We start from the raw sequence: 19,779 nt of genomic DNA, 5'->3' as shown, positions 1-19,779 counted from the left end.
CCAGGCAGTCCTCTGTTGTATGTCAGGGGCCTTGTATCAGCTAGTGTATGGTGCCTGGTTGGTGGCTCAGTGTCTGAGAGATTTCAGGGGTCCAGGTTAGTTGAGACCTCTGGTCTTCCTATGGGGTTTCCCTCCTCCTCAGCTTCTTCCCTAATTGAACAACAGCTTTTGTCCATTGGTTGGGTATAAGTGTCTGCATCTGTCTCAGTCAGCTGCTTGTTGGGACTCCCAGAGGATAGCCATGGTAGACTCCTGTCTGTAAGCACTCCATAGCCTCAGTAATAGTGTCAGGCCTTGGAGCCTCCCCTTGAGCTAGATCTCAATTTGGGCCTGTCACTGGACTTCCTTTCCCTCAGTTTCTTCTCCATTTTTGTCCCTGAAGTTCTTTTAGGCAGGAACCTTCTACTGGAGGTGGACTCTACAAGTTCCCTCTCCCCACTGTAGAGCATTTCATCTAAGGTCCCTCCCTTTGAGTTCTGAGTTTCTCACCTCCCAGGTCTCTGGTACATTATAGAGCCACTCCCCCCCACCCCCACCCCTGCCCCGAGGTTTTCTGTTTCTTTCTACTGGTCCTCTTGTTCTCTCCCCTCCAATACCTGATCATGTTACCCTTTTCCCCTCCCTGTCCCCTCTCTCACCCAGTCCCTCCCTCCTCTACTCCCAGTGATTTCTTCCTTCTCCCTCATATTTAAAGCCAAATGGTTTTAAATATGGTTTTTGGTTTATTGGTTTATTGTTGACTGCCATCTAGTGGGTTAAACTGTTCTTTCATGATAGCATGTTAAATTTGAGCAACTAGTTTTTGCTTTTGATCTGATGTGGGTTTTTATTTTTTTATTTTTATTCATTTATTTATTTATCTATCTATTTATTTATTTTTGGTTTTTCGAGACAGGGTTTCTCTGTGTAGCCCTGGCTTTCCTGGAACTGACTCCATTGACCCAGGCTAGCCTCGAACTCAGAAATCCACCTGCCTCTACCTCCCAAGTACTGGGATTAAAAGCGTGCGCCACCAGTGCCCGGTGAGTGACTAGTTTCTATATGGAAACATTAATTACCACACTGTGCTTTATGTGTTTTCACTGGGTGTTGTATTTAACAGAACTAAATTATATAAAGTTGCTAGAACGGTTTTTTTTATAATAATCTTTGAAACAATCAGTATAAATAATATATACTTTAAAGAAGTCACATTAAAATAAACTGATCTCATTGATAGTTTTTGAACTTTGGTAATTTAAAATTTTATATATGTAAATTATTATTTCAATAATCACTACATTTTTTTAAAATTAATGATACACAGTACCGACTTTTAAGTTTTTTTTTTTTCTTTTCTTTGCAGATGCTACAACTGTGGTGGTCTCGACCATCATGCTAAAGAATGCAGTCTACCTCCTCAGCCAAAGAAGTGCCATTACTGTCAGAGCATCATGCACATGGTGGCCAACTGCCCACACAAGCTTGCCGCTCAGCTGCCCGCCAGTTCTCAGGGAAGACAGGAGGCAGAATCCCAGCCATGCAGCTCTGCAGCACCAAGAGAAGTGGGAGGGGGGCATGGCTGCACAGCACTGTTTCCTCAGGAGGTGAAGTCAGAAATGGCAGAGCGCTCAGACAGGTCACCCCAAGAAGTTTCTTCCACGAAAGCGTTTGCAGCAATAGGAGAGCAAAACAAAAAGGGGCCTTTGATTCAGAAACGGAAAAAGACTTAGTACTTGTCAGTGTTCTCTTCGCCCGGTCGGGAAGTCTACCTCACGCAAGCACAGGGGAACAGTGGTCCAGCCAGCCGGCCGGGGATTTAACTACTGCTGAGGAACTGTGAAGTTCTTAACTAGACAAATCACTCTTAAGCAAACTACATTTAAGCAGGGTGTCATGTTTTATAGACTTGAGATACTACATATAGTATGTGCATAAGTGAGAGGGGAGACTTGAATCTGTATGTATGTGTGAGGATTTCACATAAGAGTACAGGCACATACATATATATATATACACTTTTATATATATGTGGTTGTGTGTGTGTGTGTGTGTGTGTGTGTGTGTGTGTGTGTGTGTGTAGATAAAAGCACATACTCTTCCTCAGATAATTGGGCATCTCTAAGCATTGAAAATCCATGTGAAGCATTTGAGATGGTTTCAGAGTTAACCCTTGGAATTTTTTCTAAATACTACTTCTTTTATATTATGTAAAAAATGACCACGTGACTGTTACCTTTCATGTGAACCAAAGCATACTTCAGATCTCAGAGCTGCCAGTCAAATGGTACTAAAGGCTATTGGGATACTTGGTGCCTCCCAAGTCTGTATTCATAACTCTATCTTGATGCTGATAGAGTGTTTTGCTGTTGCTATTATCTGTCCTCTCCTGTTTGAAGGTAGTAACTTAACTCTAGATGCCTCCGACTGCCATAAGCTTTTAATCCTTGGATACGTAGCTCCAGAAAAGACAATGAATGTGAACTTCCTGTGCTGATATTTCAGTGTCTTTTATTCTGTTTGATTGTAAATTACATACCTATTAAGAAAAATGAAGGGGAGGGTAATGTATATAGTAATATGATCCTTTTCAGTGGTATTTTGATACTAGGTCTTTTACAAGTGCTCTGAGGTTTTTAAGAGATTGTGGCAACAGAAGCCTCCTTTGACTAAGTAGCTTTTGAACCATCACTTAGATCAGGAAGGTCTCTTACTTACTACTGAAGCCTTAGAGAAAAATTTAATTATTTGGGTATTTTTGGTAGCTGTTTTTATTTCCCCTGGAGAGTCTCAGACCTGTTTATAAAACAAACAAAAGCAGCATAGAAATAAAATAGTGGGGCTTAGAATGAAAATTAAGTTGCCCAATCGATACAGCCCATGATTGATACTAAAAAGAACAGTGTTTGATGGCCAGCAGAGTGAATGAGTGGACAGAGTTACCAGAGTGCCCACTGTTCCGCGGCTAGAAATACTTTATATGATAATATTGATGCCATGGCAGGTTCCTTGAGTACAGAAGCGGAAGTGTGTGATAGATTCAGGATGAGCACTCAGATCGAGTCATAGGATCTTCTCAGATGGATTCTCAGTTTGCTAAGATTGGCTAGGAACTGATCGTAGTATTGGGCTGTTTTCCATCATGTTTTGTTTTCTTTTGTTTTTTGAATGGAGTTAGCCTGGTTCTAAATGTCATGAGCAAACTTTTGAAACATCTTCAAGAAGGTACCAAGGGATTGCAGTGCCTAATTTTGGCTGTAACTATATGGGCCTGTTGGTAGAAGCTCAGATAATCAAACAAGAAAGCATTGTAACGCATGAGACACATTCTACAGAGGAGTCACTTCCTCCTGTGTGTCTTGTCATGGGATTTGGGTGATGCTAAGGTTTCATCAAGCCACTAGAAGAAGAAAGTGTCTCCGACTAGCTTACCAGTCCTTTCCAGAGTAGCTTGAATTGCTTGACAGTATTTATGAGAGTTCCTATAGTGTTTTCCTGAAGTATCAGTGTGCTGTAATACAGAGCTTACCTTTGACGATATTGAATGTGATGTAGCCATAGAGAAGTGCTGCCTTGCCTTATGTGAGGATTTCAAGCTTACTTAAATTATGTAGACAAATCAAAGTGTCATCCAAGTATAATGAAGAAGGTAACAGTTGTACAAGCAAAATATGATAGGTCACTCTGAACGCTCAAACCAAAGTTCCTTGACTATCAAAATAGGAAATAATGGACTTGAAAATTGGACATTCTGTTTACATGTAAAAATTAAAAGCTGAGGTCATTTTAAAAAATGAAAGTAGAAAATTCAGAAACACTTGAATATAGACCTTATGGGTGCAGTCAACTTCTTTTTCAGCATCTAACCAGACCGACTTACTAAAAGCACATACCAAACCTATCTTATGGTTAAAAGTTTATTTTTTATATGAAAATAGTGTCACTATTACATGCTCAGGACAAAGAACTTTGCTCAGGGAACATACCATATAATGTTTTTATTGGGTTTTTTTACTTTGTTTTGTTTTGTTTTGTTTTTACAGACTAATGTATAATCCTGCTTTCTCAGAGCAAGCCAAATAAATTAAGTCTTTATGTACGTACATATACTTGTTAGTAACTACCTCTGAGTTTGACATTGATCATAATTCTGAATATCATATATTGGTCCTTCCTTTTTAAATTTCATGTCAAAGTCTTGTAAAGCAGAATTCCACTCCCTGCAGATGTGAATTCACTGATGTGAGCCCTTGCTCATTCACACAAGTGAAAATTCTGTTTACAGCACATGGCTACCTCCCACTACCACAGAGCACACCTTGATGCTGCTGTAGCCTGCGGGTTGCTGATAATTCCCTGGTACAGACGCTTTTAATCTGTAGCACAGATAGGCATTTGCAACTGCACGTTTCTGAAAAACACCTGTTTTTCTCATAGACTTCTCATGTTAAGTAGCAAAATCTCCAAGCATTTCCTTATAGTTACCATGTGTTAAATGTAAGGAAGTATGGACACTCTAATTTATCCTAAGCCAAACAGAACACAGAAACAATCCTGAAAATAACTCTGTTACCTAGAGGTGAGGGGCAGGAGAGATAACAAAAGGAAACTTGGTGTTTGTATTTTGCTGACAAGTGTTATAAAGATTCCTACCCCTTCACTTGTATCTCTACAGTACTGAAGTCAAAGCATACTGCAGCATTCCAAGCCCCAGGCACACAACTAACTAGCACCAGCTTGCCATGGGGGAACTTAAAGTGCAGTGTTGCCTTGAGCCAGGGGGGAATGGGATCTGTGGAGCACCACTTTGCAGGGATTCCTAATAGTGGGGTGTGGTTTGAGCCATCTTTTGACCTCCCCTTCATAGCAACACAAATGTAATTCCTAAAAAACGATTCACTACCAGCCTTTAGCCTGCGAACTGTTCGTTCTCTACACAGCAGGTCATAGTGGACACATTTTTATACTTGCATTTCTAATCTTTGGATGTATTTTTACAAATGAAAGATTTAGGAAGATTTTTATCTGCTTATCACTTGGAAATTTTAGTGTGCAATCTAAAGGAAAAGATAAAGACATCAATTAGCATCAGTCCACCTCCCAAATATAGGATGTTTTATTGCCAATTATTTTTGTATTCTGGCTGAGCTTTATTTTGCACCAGGGCAGGCCTAACTTGCTGCTGGTTGTATGTAGTTTGTGAATAGAAGCCCATAAGTGTTAATAGACCTTGAAACATTCACTGTAAGATGAATTATACAGGATGTGGGGAATCTCAGTAAGTCTTAAAGTTAATTTAAAGTAATTTATCTGTTTTCTCTAAGAAATGTTTATCATAAAATATATATGTAATTTCCCATTTTGGTATAAAATCTAGGGAAGTGTGTGCAAGTGGAGTTGTGCTGACTTTGATTTTCTAGATGTCTTAATGAGATTTATTTGTTTTAGAAAAAGAATAACTTGTTGAAAGCACCCAGTTCTGTCTTACATACTGTCAACAGCCTCTTCAAGTTGTGCCTGTGTGATCTGTGACCTCCTGTTCGTTTAAAGTGAGACAGTGACCTATGACTCATTGTTGACCTTGTACTTGGAACAGAACAACAGCATTTACAGTGGAGTCCTGTACGACAAGAAAGTGTCAGGATATGCAACACACCTGTGGCTTACCCCTTGACGGCCCCAGCTTGGAAATGATGGCACCAACTACCTCTTCAGTCACTTCTGGCTATCAACCACAGGCACTTAGCACCAGGCTGGCTTTAATTAGTGTATGTTGTTTTTGTGGTGGTAACAACTCTATCCATATACAGACCAAAGTGAACCCTGGTTTCTCTATGTCTTTAATGCAGTGTTGTATCTAGTATTTGGAAATTATCTCATTCAGTGTTTAGATTACCTCACTCCATTTTGATTCATGTTGTTTACAAGTGAACATTTTTTAAAGATACACTTGAACTTGCATTAGAAAGAACAAAGGAGGCGTTGCTATTAGACTGGCACAGTGCATTCCACAGACTTGGTGGACTGCTCTCTGCAGACATGGGCCTAGGACTGTCTTTGTACCGAATGTCTTACTCTGTTGGCTATTGATGTTTTGAGGTTTAAAATTTCATGATAGAAAATAAAAGATACAATGTTGGTGTTTAAGATGAGTTTGGAGATATTTTGTGTGTTGTGATTTCTGTGATTAAGAAATTAAGTAAATGGATAAAGGGCCCTTTCAGAGGTTTTCGGTTTGGTTTAGTTTGGTATGGTTTTGGATTTTTGGAGACAGCATTTCTCTGTAGCCCTGGCTGTCCTGGAACTCACTCTGTAGACCAGGCTCGCCTCGAACTCAGAAATCCACCTGCCTCTGCCTCCCGAGTGCTGGGATTAAAGGTGTGAGCCACCACTACCTGGCTTCAGAGGTATTTTTGTCAATATCAGGATGAGTTAAAGGTTTCAGCATGGTCTGGTAATGGTGGAAAACATGGAAGGTTTTTTTGGGAGGAAGGGGGTGGTTTGTCTTCATCTGGATTGTCCATTATTATCATCAGGAATTGTATAAACATCTAAATTGAGACCTACCCTTTGTGTGGCCAGAAAGAGTGGCATGAAGCTTATAAAAAGCTCTTGGAGAAATCATTTTAGAATTTTCTAAACAGGTTTCTCCTAGTAATTATGAGGATTTGGAGAGAACAAATTAGGAGACAGCAGTACCAGAAATGTAAAGTGTCAGTGTCAAACTGTGCAGTAGTGATGCACTATCAAAATCTATTGGAAAGCTATTCAATGCTGCACCCTGCCTAGTCCAGTTAAACTCTCTCTCCTCCATTCCAGGATGATTGGCTTTATTATTTGGCGTCCTGTGACCCCCATATCATTTATAATTTCTAAGAGTTAAAAACAACTTTTAAATTGTGGATATGTGTGCTGAGTCCGGACGGCCTTGGAGGCCAGAGGCATCAGATCCCTGGGAACTGGAGTTGCAGGGGTGTGAGCTGCCTGACATGTCTGCTGGCAGGGGTGTGAGCGACGTGGGTTCTCTGTAAGGGTAATACTCTTACCCAGTGAACCTTCTCTCCAGCCCATGGGGTTCTGTTTTGTCTTTTAAATTGAATCTTAGCCATTTTAAGTGAACGCTTCCATAGTTTTAAGCCACATGCACATGTGGTCGGTCATATGGCAACGGATAGATTCACTTTGCTTAGGCTATGAAGAATTTTTTTTTTGTTATACAGAGATTATGTTTAGAAATGTAGTATTGTACTTTAGGAAATATGAAAGATGGGTTTTTAAAAAGAAAGCTATGGGGATGGAGTGATTGAGAGCACTGACTACTCCTACAGAGGAACTGGGTTGGGCTTGCATCACCCATGTGCTGGCTTACAACCATCTCTAACTCCAATTCCAGGGGATCAAATGCCTTCCTCACTCCTCTGTGGGTGCCAGATATAAGGGAGGCACACATCCACACACTGAGGGCAAAACACTCATGTAAATAAAGATAAATATTTAAAAAGAAAAATATGTAAGAAAATATATAATACCCCCACATGCAGATAACTGATAACACTTTTATTAATTTTAAGACGTAAAAAAAAAAAACCTTAAAACTGTAGTCTTATGATCTAGAAATAGCTGTTAATGGGTTTTGTTGATTTTCTTATAGTCAGATAGCTGTCCATGTATACAAACATGGGATCTACATTAGATTTACATTGGAGCTCTACTTGACATTGGACAGTTACTTCCTCCTAGATATAGTCTTAGAGCTCTTCTTGTCATACAATGCTTTGTTGTATAGATCAACATGGTTCAAGGTACTAGAGAGATGGGTGGGGCAACAGTTAGAACACTGGGGACCTGGATTGGATTCCCAGCATTCATTTACATGGTGGCTCTTAACCATCTGGTATTTTATTATATACTTTTCTTTATATATATGTTATCTTTGCCGTATGTATATGCACGCTTTGGTCTTTAATGCTAGTTCTTCTGTCTGGGATTCTCCTTCCTTCAAATGAGCCTGACTGTGCTCAGCCTTCAAACTAAATGGGCATTCATGAAGAGCTGAACATTTGTAGATCCCCAGGAGCTGGAGATAGCTCAGAGGGCAAGAACACTGCAGAAGACATGGGTTTGGTTCCCAGCCTCCAACATGGTAGCTCACAAACCACTTATAAGTCCAGGTCCAGGGGATCAAATGCCCTCTTTTGGCCTCTACAGGTACCAGGCAGACATGCAAGTAAAACACTCATCACATAAAGCAAAATTTAAACAAATGTTCAGAAATAGCTCTTCATGAATGCCCATTTAAGTTTGAAGGCTGAGCACAGTCAGGCTCATTAGAAGGAAGGAGAATCCCAGACAGAAGAACTAGCATCAAAAGACCAAAGCCGGGTAAGCAGTGCACAGGAGGGTATGGGGAGAGAAGACTGGACTCACTGTGTGGCTGCACACAGGGCAGCTGATCTGACCATGGGCCCGAGGAAGTCTGCTGACCCAACACCCCTTTATTAGCTCTCTGAGAGGGCTTCCTGTCTGTACCCAGGTGCTCTGAGAAGCGGGAGTTGTATTCTGAGCAGTGGAGAGCAGAATTCAGGGCTGCCAGAAGAGCACATTTGAAAGACACATGTCAGGACGAGGCTTCTAAGGGTAGGAGGCTCCCAACATTTCATAGCAAATCTTTTAAAAAAATAATTATGTAGAGAGAATGTAATAGCTCAGAGGGCAACAATACTGGCTGCTCCTGCAGAGGACCTGGGTTTGGATCCCAGAACCCACATGGCCGCTCACAAAATAAAAAGTTATAAAAATTAAAGATATTAAACCTTTTCTGATAGTTTCACTTAAGCGATGAATGTTTGGGGACACTGTGTGTACATGCAGCACATCATACAAGTAAAAACAACATTTTAAAATAATTTCTTTTAATTAAAAAGTTTTGCCTTTTAAGGAACTATAGAAAAGGCTATGTTGTAATGCCTTCAGTCCAAGCACTCGGGAAGCTAAGACAGGAGGATCATGAGTTGGAAGCCCACCTGAGATGACTAGCAAATCTGGTCAGGGCAGGGTTGCGGGCGGGGGTGGGTGGGTAGGGAGGAAGGAAAGCCTGCAGGTCTGGACTTGAACATTCTGGCTGGAGGCCATGCTGTACTGCAATAGTTCCAGCAGAGGGCACACTATCCACAGTGATTCTTTATATCATCTCGGCTACAACGTGAACATCTAAGCATTTCATATTACTAATAAACCTACCTATGAAATTTCCTAATTGTCATCTGGCAAGGCTTGGTTTTAGTACTCCAGCAGATATTAAAGTATCTTACATAAGACAAGGAAAAAAAAATCTGCAGTAATTTACATACTTGAATCAGCAACACAAAGCAAATGCTGTATAAAAAGCTGTTACACGGTGTCTTGGGTCTGCTGAAATGCGAAAAAGCTTTCACCTATTCAATAGAGACGTAGTTTCACCTATTCCGTAGAGACCTGGAGCTGTAGAAATAGCTCAGTGGCTAAGAACAGTAGAGGACCCAGGTTCATTTCCTGTATCCACAGGGCTCACAACTGTCTATAAGTCAGTACCAGGGGGTTCAATGTTCTCTTCTGTCTTCTGTTGTCTTCTGTGGGCACCAGACATGCACATGATCACATACATGCAGACACTCATACATAAACTTTTTAAAAACCTTGGCGACATGGCGAAATAAACTGAGAAATAAACTTCTTTTTCTAAGAACAAAAATGTCCTCACAGTCCCAGGGAAGGCCCCTGACTCTTTCAAGAGACCTCTGAATTGTTAGACCCTTTAGAACTATAGGGGATGGTCGGGTGTGATGCTCTATCTGAGAAGGGAAACTGCAAAGGTTTTGGAGTTGTGCCCAGTCAGCTGTTGATACTGCCTTGCAGCATCCTGGCCAAAGGGAGTCAAGAGAGCAGACCCTAGGTCATTTAAACAAAACCAACAGAATATCACTACCACTCAGGGCTGCTCAGCAGAGTGGCTCTCTGAACCTCTGCAGTTAACTGGCCCAAACCTGCTCTTGGGAATGGGGTTAAGATCAAGCCCTAAGTGCAAGAAGCTCAAAACAGAAAATACACACATTTTTCTAAGTAAACATTTATTTAATCAAATGACAACGTATGGAGTGAATTTGAACAATAACATTATACTCAGACATACACCTTTAGTATAAAGTGAGTGTTATCCATGTGAACGGCACCTGAAAGGCTTCCTACAGTATGTCTGCAGAAAGCACTTGTGAAATTTGTTATCTTAAAACTAGCTTGCAAATGTAAGAGAAAACCTATAAAGAGCACTTACAATCAGTTTCTTTAAATTATAATACGCACACTGTGTCATCATACCCAGGATGTTCCAAGGGAGCTGTGATATAAAAAATGTGGCTGCTGCCAGTGATGTGTTATCCGTGGATAGCAGAACCAAGGCATGAACGTGCTCTAGCTTCCACAGAGCTGTCAACTGCTTGCTCGAGACTGAGCCGAGTGGGTGGGAATTCCAATCACTCTAGTGGGCAGTAGCAAAGGAAGCTGGGAAGCGAGGAAGGGAAGGGGAAAGGAAACTTGCATAGAAGGCTCAGGAGAAATAGATTTCAGTAAAAAGTGAACCCTAAGGATGGCACCCTGGGTGTCTGCAGGAGATGTGCACTAAGCCCTAAAGGCAGGACTGGGTGGCTGAGTGCCACCGTCATCTAGCTGGGACATTTCCTGGAGGACGTGCCCCAACTTGAGTGCGCTGGGGACAAAGATGTATGCAGGTCACATCAGCTTTTCCTAAAGATTTCTTCCAGCACCCAAGTGCTCAGTGTTTAGGGCGTCAATGGGGGGTAGGAAATGGAAACTCGTGGCTTTGAGTGACACAAAGCAACAAACAAACTCAAAAACCAAAAGGACAGCAACAACAGCCTCCACAAAACCTTCAGGAGCATAGGTGTCGAGCCTGATCCTAAGGTGGTGCGCCTCTGACCCATATCAAGCCTCAGACGACAGATGGTACCTGCCTGTTAAAGCATAGCAGGGTGACGGGTGGGGACAGAGAACTCAGAAAGCACTAATAAAGTAACAGAGCACCCATTACGACTAACGTAAGATAAACATAGCTGTGCATATGTATAATATCTGTCTTATAAATATAAATGTTCTGAGGGCTTTCAAAATATTCTAAATGACAATTTCCCTTTGGCGTAAATATTATACTCTAGAGTCATAACTGACTTGATGGGACATTTAAACAAAGATCAGGGGTACAGATAGAATAACTTCTGCAGAGCATTTTCTGAACATTATCTCGGAGCTAAATGAATGCAAAACTCAGAGGAAGCGTCCTTTAATCTATTAATGTATGCTTCATACAAAAATACACTTGCGCGTCTGTGGAAATGAATCTAAAGTTGTCCGTAGGCCTAACACTTGGAACTATTTCCCTGTTCTTTTCTGCTCCTTTGCAGTCAGGTCTATGTGGGAGGGCTATTCAATGGCTCAGGGCTCCTGTTCTCCAAGTCTCTTTGTCTTCCTTGGAGGTATGTCTTTAAAAAATAGTTTCAAGTTTCTTACTCAGACTAAGTGGCTCTCTGAAGATCCCTCACCACAAGATTCTGATCTTTGTTATCAGTGACACTGATACACACACATTTCTAAGTGACTCTAAGTTACCCACTTTTAACTGTGTGCCTTTAAAACAACTCCATTCCCAGCACTACAAATACCTCATCTAGATCCTGGCAGATCAGCAGAGGTAAACTTTTCTACTATCAAGGGTAGCAAAGTCTGCTGAAAGCACCACACATGAAGACTGGTCACAGTGGAATCCGATATTCCTGCCTTCTCAGGGGGTGTTATTTGCAGAATGACTGTAAGTTAGCCTTATGTGTGGGTGGGCTAAGTAGTTTCATGGAAATTGAGACTCACCCTATCACATCTTCTGTGGATTAATGGACAAAGTGGCCCCCTGGTCACTACAACCTTAAAGCCAAGGCTAAGTCACCACTGCTTTCATTGTTTCAAGATTAAGAACTGTTAAGTGAATTTTTCTTAGCTACGGAACATGATGGGAGGGAGGAGGGGTGGCTTGTATGTTCCAGTTGGTTTGAGCAGATGAAGCAAACGTGAATGACGTGACTAGCCAATCAGTGGCCTTAGCTGGGTGGCCTGTGTGCCACTGTCAGCTGAACCAAATGATTTGGGCAAAACCTAGTATATCGCGCATCCCTAAAAAACGTGACTAGCAGGAATAAAAGATCCATACCAAGGCCCTCAGAGCACCACTCCGGTTAGATGCCTCTGGCCTCAGGTAAAGCTCTGCCCCATGGATTTGCTCTTGACCACAGTTCTGGAACCAGCTGGCCCTTAAATAAATATGCTGTTGTTTGGAGACAAAGTCTTACTAAGTGACCCCAGGTGGACCTCAAACTCTTCATGCTCCTACCTCAGCCTCCCCAAGTGCTGGCATTACAGGTGTAAGCCACAGTATCTGGCTCAGTACATCTGCTTCTGTGATCCCAGAAGCAGACAAAAAGGCAAAGCTGGTACCACAGCCTGTGATATTCACTCAGCCTACCTATCTTTATTTCTAAAGTAAGGTCTTAACTGTATCTGAAGATGGCTCCAAATTCCAAGACAGAAAGTCTGGTTTAGCTGAGAGTTGGCACTGAGCTCAGAAATGTTTCTACTCCTCACTCCAGATCCAGGCTCCAGAGTCACTGATAAATGGCATGGGATGAGGTCATTCACGGCCCATTCAGATAAAGGCAGTCACTAGCAAGAGATCTGCACCCAACAAGGAGAGTGGCCCTAGTGAGGGAATCACTTCTGGTCTTTGGGTGGGAAACAAGAACAGACAAGTCTTTGTCTAAAATGTGCCATAAAAAAGTCAATTGAACAAAAGGTAAACTTTTTAATGTTATGTCAGCCTCGATTTCAACTCACATCATTAAAATGATCAGAAGAACAACTCGTTCAAAATTCCCATGACAGAGGTGAGAAAAGGGCCACAACTTAGAAAAATAAGCGAAAAGGTGTTTGTGTTGATAGCTTTAAGATTAACTAAAATAATATTAATATATCTACTGCAAAAATAGATCTAGCCAGAAGACTCGGCTAACACAAGGAGCTGGCTGACAGGACAGGTAGCACACAGCTAGTGTCTGTGGCCCTCCCTCACTTCCCTTCTGGAGGGACTGAAGCAAACCACCCAAAGGTCACAGCAGAGTGTGGGACTTCTCCTGCTCACTCATCAGGGCAGCTCCATCGTGGTCACCAGATGCCGCTCAAGGCAACTGATGGACTTTGAGCGCGTCTGGAGACACAAAGACCTCATCGTCATCTTCTACCCCTTCCTCAATCGGCTTCATCTTGGCAGAGGCTCGCTGCTGAGGAGAGGACATGGCTGTAAAGAAAGACAGATGCAAACTGCTGAATGTACACCCTGCCGGACACCTGGGAGACCCTTCTGGAAACTCAGCACCCTCGAAGTCTCAATCAAGTGGTTTAGTTAAAGCTTTATCATTATCAACTGACTCTGAAATTATTGTATTAGCATCTTGTAAAGTGTGATTTTATTGATACATAAATCTAATTGGTTAACTATAAGCTTTAAGAGTCTTGATTCTACAGGGTAATTAGGTAATTAGGCTGATTGTGGGGTGTGGAAGTGAGAGGTACTCGGGATCTCTGCCAGAGAGATGGCCCAGCGGGGGCTGGAGAGTTAACAGCTGGCAGGACACCAGGACATAGTGTTGTGGCCCACCAGTGTCAATACTAGAGCGGGACTGTGGCCCAGTGGGGCTGGAGAGTTGGCGGGTCGATTTTTTAATATTTCCTGCAACGGCAACTAAGTTGGGAGTGCGGCTCTTAGTGGAGAGAACAGAGCTGAGAAGAACCTGCCACCTGTGCTTCTGTAGCATGGACCTCGTAAACAGGCAGAATTTCCGGGGTGTGTTCCAAGGTCTGATTCAGCTAATACGCTCCACAGTCATACCTTACATCTGACTTCATCTAATTAATATTGGCCTTGGAAAGTTGTTTAAACAAATATTTCCTTAAAGAACAGTTGTTTTCCTAAACTACAGACTTTTAACAGGAACCGACCTAAAGTTCGATTTTCTGCCACCACAAGCTTAGCTACTTCCTGGACTGAAGGAGAGTGATCACAGACATCAGGAAGAAGTGTCAGGTGGGAGAAACCGCCCTGGGGAAAGTGTGCATCCCTAGAGACTTGGTGAGTGGTATGTGACCAAAGAGACAATTCATTCGCCCAAAGCTCATGGCACACCCTCCCTCTCATGAACTCATGCCTGATGAGGGACAGCATACTGCCTAAAGAGACATAAGAATTGTGATCATATTTCTCCTGTATGTGTGCATATGTTTGTGCATTTGCGCCATGGCATTTGTGTGGAAGTCGGGACAACCTACACACAAGTTGGTTCTTTCCCTCCAACACTTGGGTCCTGAGGATTGAACTTGGGTCTTCAGGATTGGAGAAAGTGCCTTTACCCGCTGAGACATCTTGTTGGCCCTACCAGCAGGTTTTTATAAAGTAGACTTTTTAGATGTGTGACAAACTGCTCACATAACAACGGAAGCCCGAATTCCCTTCCTTCCATCACTGCCTTCAAGGCCAAGATCCATCCTCCAAGAGTCTCTACTTGCCTCACCCTCCCACACCTGGGCCACCCTTTGTGCCCAGCCGCAGGGCTGGCGGCAATCAGTCAGCTACTGCAATGCAATGTTGGGGAAGGACAGTGGCTGATACTCATCTCTTCAAATGCTTGGGGACAACAATGGGCTGCAGAAGGGCCTTAGACAAAGCAGACTGGCCAAACTGAAGTTTTATACATGGTCGGTCACTGCTGCTGAGTAAGCAGCCCAGCACTGGGGATGACTACATAGCAAGGAGGAGCAGGCTGGGTACCACGTGTGTCTCAGGCTGCTCCTGAGAGGAAGGCCATACCGGTGAGGGCAAGATGCTCTGTACGCGATAAAGGCCACGTGGCCAGTGGCCAACACCAGAGAAGCTCAGGAACCATTTCCCACTGTGCTGCCCCCTAGCTGTGTGACTGGGTAGGGCAATTAACTTCTTTGTGAAATAGGTCTAATCATGATTGAGCTGACCTGGGAAGTTCTTAGGAGGCGTGTGCGATTTCTAAGTTGGGAAAAAAATCGGTATGGGAAGTAGAATGTTCTCCTTGTTAATGTTTGTGAGAACACGAATCAATAGATCCCCTGGAGGTCAGTGGTCTAAATGAAAAGAATTATCAGAATCCATCGTTGCCCCAGCAGGAGTGGGGTTTGTGCTTAGACAGCAGTTTGTGTTTCTGCATATCAACTGCCCTGAGAGCAGCTATGGCTCTCTTTGCCATAGCTTCCATCACAGCCTCTAGTTATGATTGAATCTCATAAAATATTAACTCAGGCTGAGAAGCTGCACGCTCATGAAACCCCGAGGACAGTGCGCTTAAGAGCATCAAACCCAATCAATAGCACACAGCGAAGCCATGGCTGGATATGCACATAGCAAACACACCCAGTTTGTTTTGATACAAGTGGGGCTAATTGAGCTATAGTTTTCAAGACCATTTATCAAGCCAGGAATAATGGCCTATGGCCTGTGAGACCGGAATCTACCTTACAGTCCAAACAGGATGAGTCTCTCAACCGTTTAACCCAATCTCTGGTACCTTCTCATAGAGAGAGAAAAACAATGTAGCATTCAATGTTCCAATATAATTGGAAATGGTCAAGGAAAACCTTCCAAGAACCTTCAGCTCTTCTGGGAAGGAGTCTTATTCTGTTTCAATAACATCTTCCTGGGAAGACAGTATGGTATCCACTGGGTAACATTAAAAGGATCAGGACTGGGTGTCTACAGCTGTTCCAACACTCGGGGATCTCAGACAGACCCAGAGGAGGACTAAGCCCCACATACAAACTCACTGCGTTTCAAATACACCCTACCTTTTCTTGCCTGTCTCTCCTTGCCTTTCTGTCTGGAATGGCCCCTCCCTACCTCTTTACCTGCCAAATTTCTCTCCATTCTTTGAAGAGTTCCTCCATAGGATCCTTCCTAATTCCTTCTACCATCCTTCACCTCAATCTGCATCACACTACAGGGTGATGTGTACCTCTCCCTTACTGGAAAACAAGGCCCTTGAAGGTTATACTCACCACATCCTCTCCCCAGGATAGGCCCCTCATTGTTATTTACGTGTGTGATGATTTAAGAAAATTCCTCCATTAAACACTCTACAGGAACTGTCAGAAGGTGAGTCTGAGACGGTAGAAGGCACAGGTGGTCCCCACAATGAATCCCAGTCAAGTCCAAGCCCAGTGGTGGGTACCACCAGCCTTCCTTCTAATTAGGTAGGTCCAATGCTGGTGAAATCTCACTAGGACATCCCTCATCCACCCATGGGTCTCAACTTGGAAAACATTTAAGTCTCTGGTCTTGACCACCACAGGTCTGTGCTGTGCTGGTGTGCAGGAAACAGGATGTATCGTTGTGGCTGGGTGCTTGGGACCCTCCCTCACAGCTGGGCACTAGGACCCTCCCTCCCTGCTGGGCACTAGGACCCTGCCCTCACTGTTGCTGTAAGACTGATGTGACACTGCTTAGCACATGACTAAGAACTCTGTCTCTAAAGAAAATGTCAGTAAGTAGGGCTTCATAGGACCATCAAATGGCAACATTTTCATCCTCTCAGAGAGAAGAGCGAGGAACTGGAAAGTGTCAGCTGCTGTCTTATGTCCCAGAGCTCTAAGCGCTGGGTGTGGTAGTCAGTGTGCATGCAACTCCAGCACCTGGGAGGCTGAGGCAGGACAGTTGTGATTGCAAGGTCAGTCTGGAACATACGGTATGGATCAGATCAGCCACACCACCTATTCCCTACCCTCACACACACACATGTACACACACACACACACATAACACACACACATACACACACATACATACACATATACACACATACACACACACACACACACACACTGAGAACTAAACGTGGAGATCCAGTCTGACTTATGTCATCCTCAGGACTCACACCAGTCTTCAGAGCACTGAGACATCCCCACAGACAGCACCACACCAGTATTTCTCCATTATCTTCACAGACAAATAAAGACACCCTGAGATTATCTGAATGGGTGAGGCCTCCGTTCCTCCCCAGGGAGGGAGCCTTTGGACAGTCATCCTAGAAGGACAAACCAGGTACCCTGACAGCCTGACGGGATTCAACGTGAGCACAGAACTCTGAGACTACGTAGTTTTGTCCTCTGAGTTTGGAAGTGTCACACAGCCCAGTCCTCCGGCAACACTGCTTCCTTGGGTCTCCACTATGGCAGACAGCGAGGGAGAGGAATCAAGCTGGTTACTGCCACCAGCAACTACCCAGTGTCTCTCAGCTGCCCAGCCCCTGGCTAGGAATCAAAGCCTCACAGAGTGCCCACTCTTGCCAATATCACCTCAGCCCAGGCTTCCTGATGCTAGGCTGACAGAGGCTCAAAGGAGACGTCACAGTCAGCAACTTGACAGGGTCACCTGGCCTGGCCTAAGAATCTAGCATTGTGAACAACTTGCAAGAAGGCTAGCTTTGAAGAGTGAGGAGGTCACCTGGTCCCTAGAGGGACTCTCAGACTCACAGGGAGACCTCTAGGTTAGGGGAAGGCTCAACGTCCATTACCATACTGTTGTAAATTACGTTCTTGCCCCTTAAATCTAAAACCACTTTAGAGTATCAGCAAAAAGTACGCATGAGGGGATATCACACTCCAAGGGAACTATAGTACACTTCAGAAGTTGAGCCGTAATACATACAGTCTTCCTACCAGCTTGACTGGGTTTGCATTAACTGTCCACCCTGAGGCATCCCCGGGCGTTTGCCCAGAAGACTCAGCTGCCTTTCGTACATGAGAAAACTTCCAAGGCTGAGGGGTAAACAGGCGCATCTATCCTCAAGCACCTTTTCCTATTCCCTGCATCCTTCAAGGACGTTTCTCCTGGGTTCATGCCAATCTCTATGATACTTTTCTATTCCAGTTTTGGAGGAGGGAAAATAATTCTTCTACAGCCATAAAATTTCTAGAAAACTGATGCATGCAGTTTCCTATTTGAACTATATTCATAGTTGGGAGATAGAAGATCTTAACAATAAATGATGGCCAGGAAGAGATCTTTATAGTTATTTTTTTATTATTAGTTTCTAATAGTAATAATTACCTTCTAATTTGCTTTGCAATACGAAAGTTAGCAATGTCCTATAAAATCATATGAAATAAGTAGTCTCCAAATGAACCGCATGCAGTCCAGACAGGGCATAAAACTATCACAGTTCATGAAGTTGCCTTCACATGACAAAAGATTCCTGCCAACAGAGTTCCACACCCTTTCCCATAAACACCCAGCTCATGGAGAAGGTACAGCCACAGGGCACCTTTGATTGTGACTGGACCCAGGGTCACAGAGACTCAGGTGAGAGGAGAGAACTGTCACTCTGGGTTGTACTCCTAAGCACAGAAGGAAGACTACAGCAGACACGAGGGACTGAGGCTCAGTCACATCCTAACCTCAACAGTGGACACTTCCACTTGTGCCAGACACCAGAGAGTGACCCAACATCTCTCAGCAAAGCTTTTCTAACTGTGGCTATTGCCTCTCAGTGGGGACCAGAGCGCACAGTGAGGTCCCAATGTGTCCTTACAGGCCCTCTGCAAATGGAGACATACTGTGGGCACAGGCTCCGTCCTCCACAGACCCTTTTCTGCCTTCCTAAAATCTTTGGTTAGAACGGGACTTTTAATGCATGGACCAGAGGGATCAGATGTGGCAGTCAAAGCTGATACCCGGCCAAGGGAAAAGTGAGCGAGGGAAATTCCATTTGTCAGAACCCTGTGCCTATTAAGCTCATTTCTATTTCAGTGCACTTATAATTACACCCGGACCCAAGGGCCTTTCCTAGGACGAAAGTAAACAGATGATTAGCTGTTCTGAGATCCAGAGTGAAGGTCATGCCTGCTGCCTGGGACGAGGAGTGGCCACAAGTCTGAGCTGCAAGGGGGTTATGCTTAGCAATAGGAAGTTCGTCTAGAGACTCCTCTTGGATTGAGAAGCAGGTTTTTAGAGACACGACACGCTTGTCATCTGTCAGACATGACGCTCTTAGGTGGTTCCTCTTCCCCTGTTAACTCTCACGACATTTTCTTAGTTGTTTTCCAAGTGTTATTATGCTTAACCATCTGGCCAACTGCTTTAGCAAGGAAAGTAATTAAAAAACATCACAAGGGTTAGGACTTTAATTAGATCACACAATTTTTAATGACAAGTGATGAGGAAGGACTTAAAGAATTATCATTCATTTCCTGCCTCTATTTATTTATAGACACTGGTTCCCTTTCTTTCTCCTCCTCCCATTTCTCCAATCTCTTCTGTCCCCTCCCCACTTTGTTCCCTCCCTCCTTCGGCTGAGGATCAAACTCAGGGTCTGATGCTAGACAAGTCCTCTACTGAGGTATATTCTCAGCCCTACACAGTTGTTCTTGATTGAGGAGTTTGAATCGAACCTTTCTGCACAATACTACTGAAAGGTGGCTGTGGCCTTTACACCCAATATTCCCTTGAAGGATTCAACCCTGACACCAGAGAACTCAGGGCAAGGATCCAAGACTAGGGAGAATAGCCAGGACAGATCAGGCTAGTGGCTCTCAGGAAAAGCTTCCTCTAGCCCAAAAGGTACTTCTCAAGGTACCTGACCAGATGGATGGGTGGTCAGATCCTCAGCCACATGGCACCCGGGGTGAGCA

At 43.5% G+C, this 19,779-nt stretch overlaps 2 protein-coding genes across 7 annotated transcripts in view; one reads left to right on the top strand and one right to left on the bottom strand.

Moving 5' to 3' along the window:
* Lin28b (lin-28 homolog B) overlaps window positions 1-6,138 on the top strand; it is a 101,685-nt gene extending 95,547 nt beyond the window's left edge. For all 5 annotated transcript variants that reach the window (XM_029482249.1, XM_029482248.1, XM_029482250.1 and 2 more), the window contains one exon: window positions 1,346-6,138. In XM_029482249.1, coding sequence (XP_029338109.1) covers window positions 1,346-1,712 — 367 coding nt within the window. In that variant the 3' untranslated portion in view covers window positions 1,713-6,138. The remainder of the gene's footprint in view (window positions 1-1,345) is intronic.
* Window positions 6,139-12,857: 6,719 nt separating this feature from the next.
* Window positions 12,858-19,779, bottom strand: part of Bves (blood vessel epicardial substance) — a 32,561-nt gene continuing 25,639 nt past the window's right edge. For both annotated transcript variants that reach the window (XM_021175134.2, XM_029482215.1), the window contains one exon: window positions 12,858-13,369. In XM_021175134.2, the coding sequence (XP_021030793.1) occupies window positions 13,251-13,369 (119 nt within the window). In that variant the 3' untranslated portion in view covers window positions 12,858-13,250. The remainder of the gene's footprint in view (window positions 13,370-19,779) is intronic.

This window comes from Mus caroli, chromosome 10 (assembly GCF_900094665.2).
Source record: "Mus caroli chromosome 10, CAROLI_EIJ_v1.1, whole genome shotgun sequence".
NCBI lineage: Eukaryota > Metazoa > Chordata > Mammalia > Rodentia > Muridae > Mus > Mus caroli.
The sequence above is the reverse complement of the archived record's forward strand: the minus strand, read 5'-3'. Positions and strand labels throughout refer to the sequence as shown.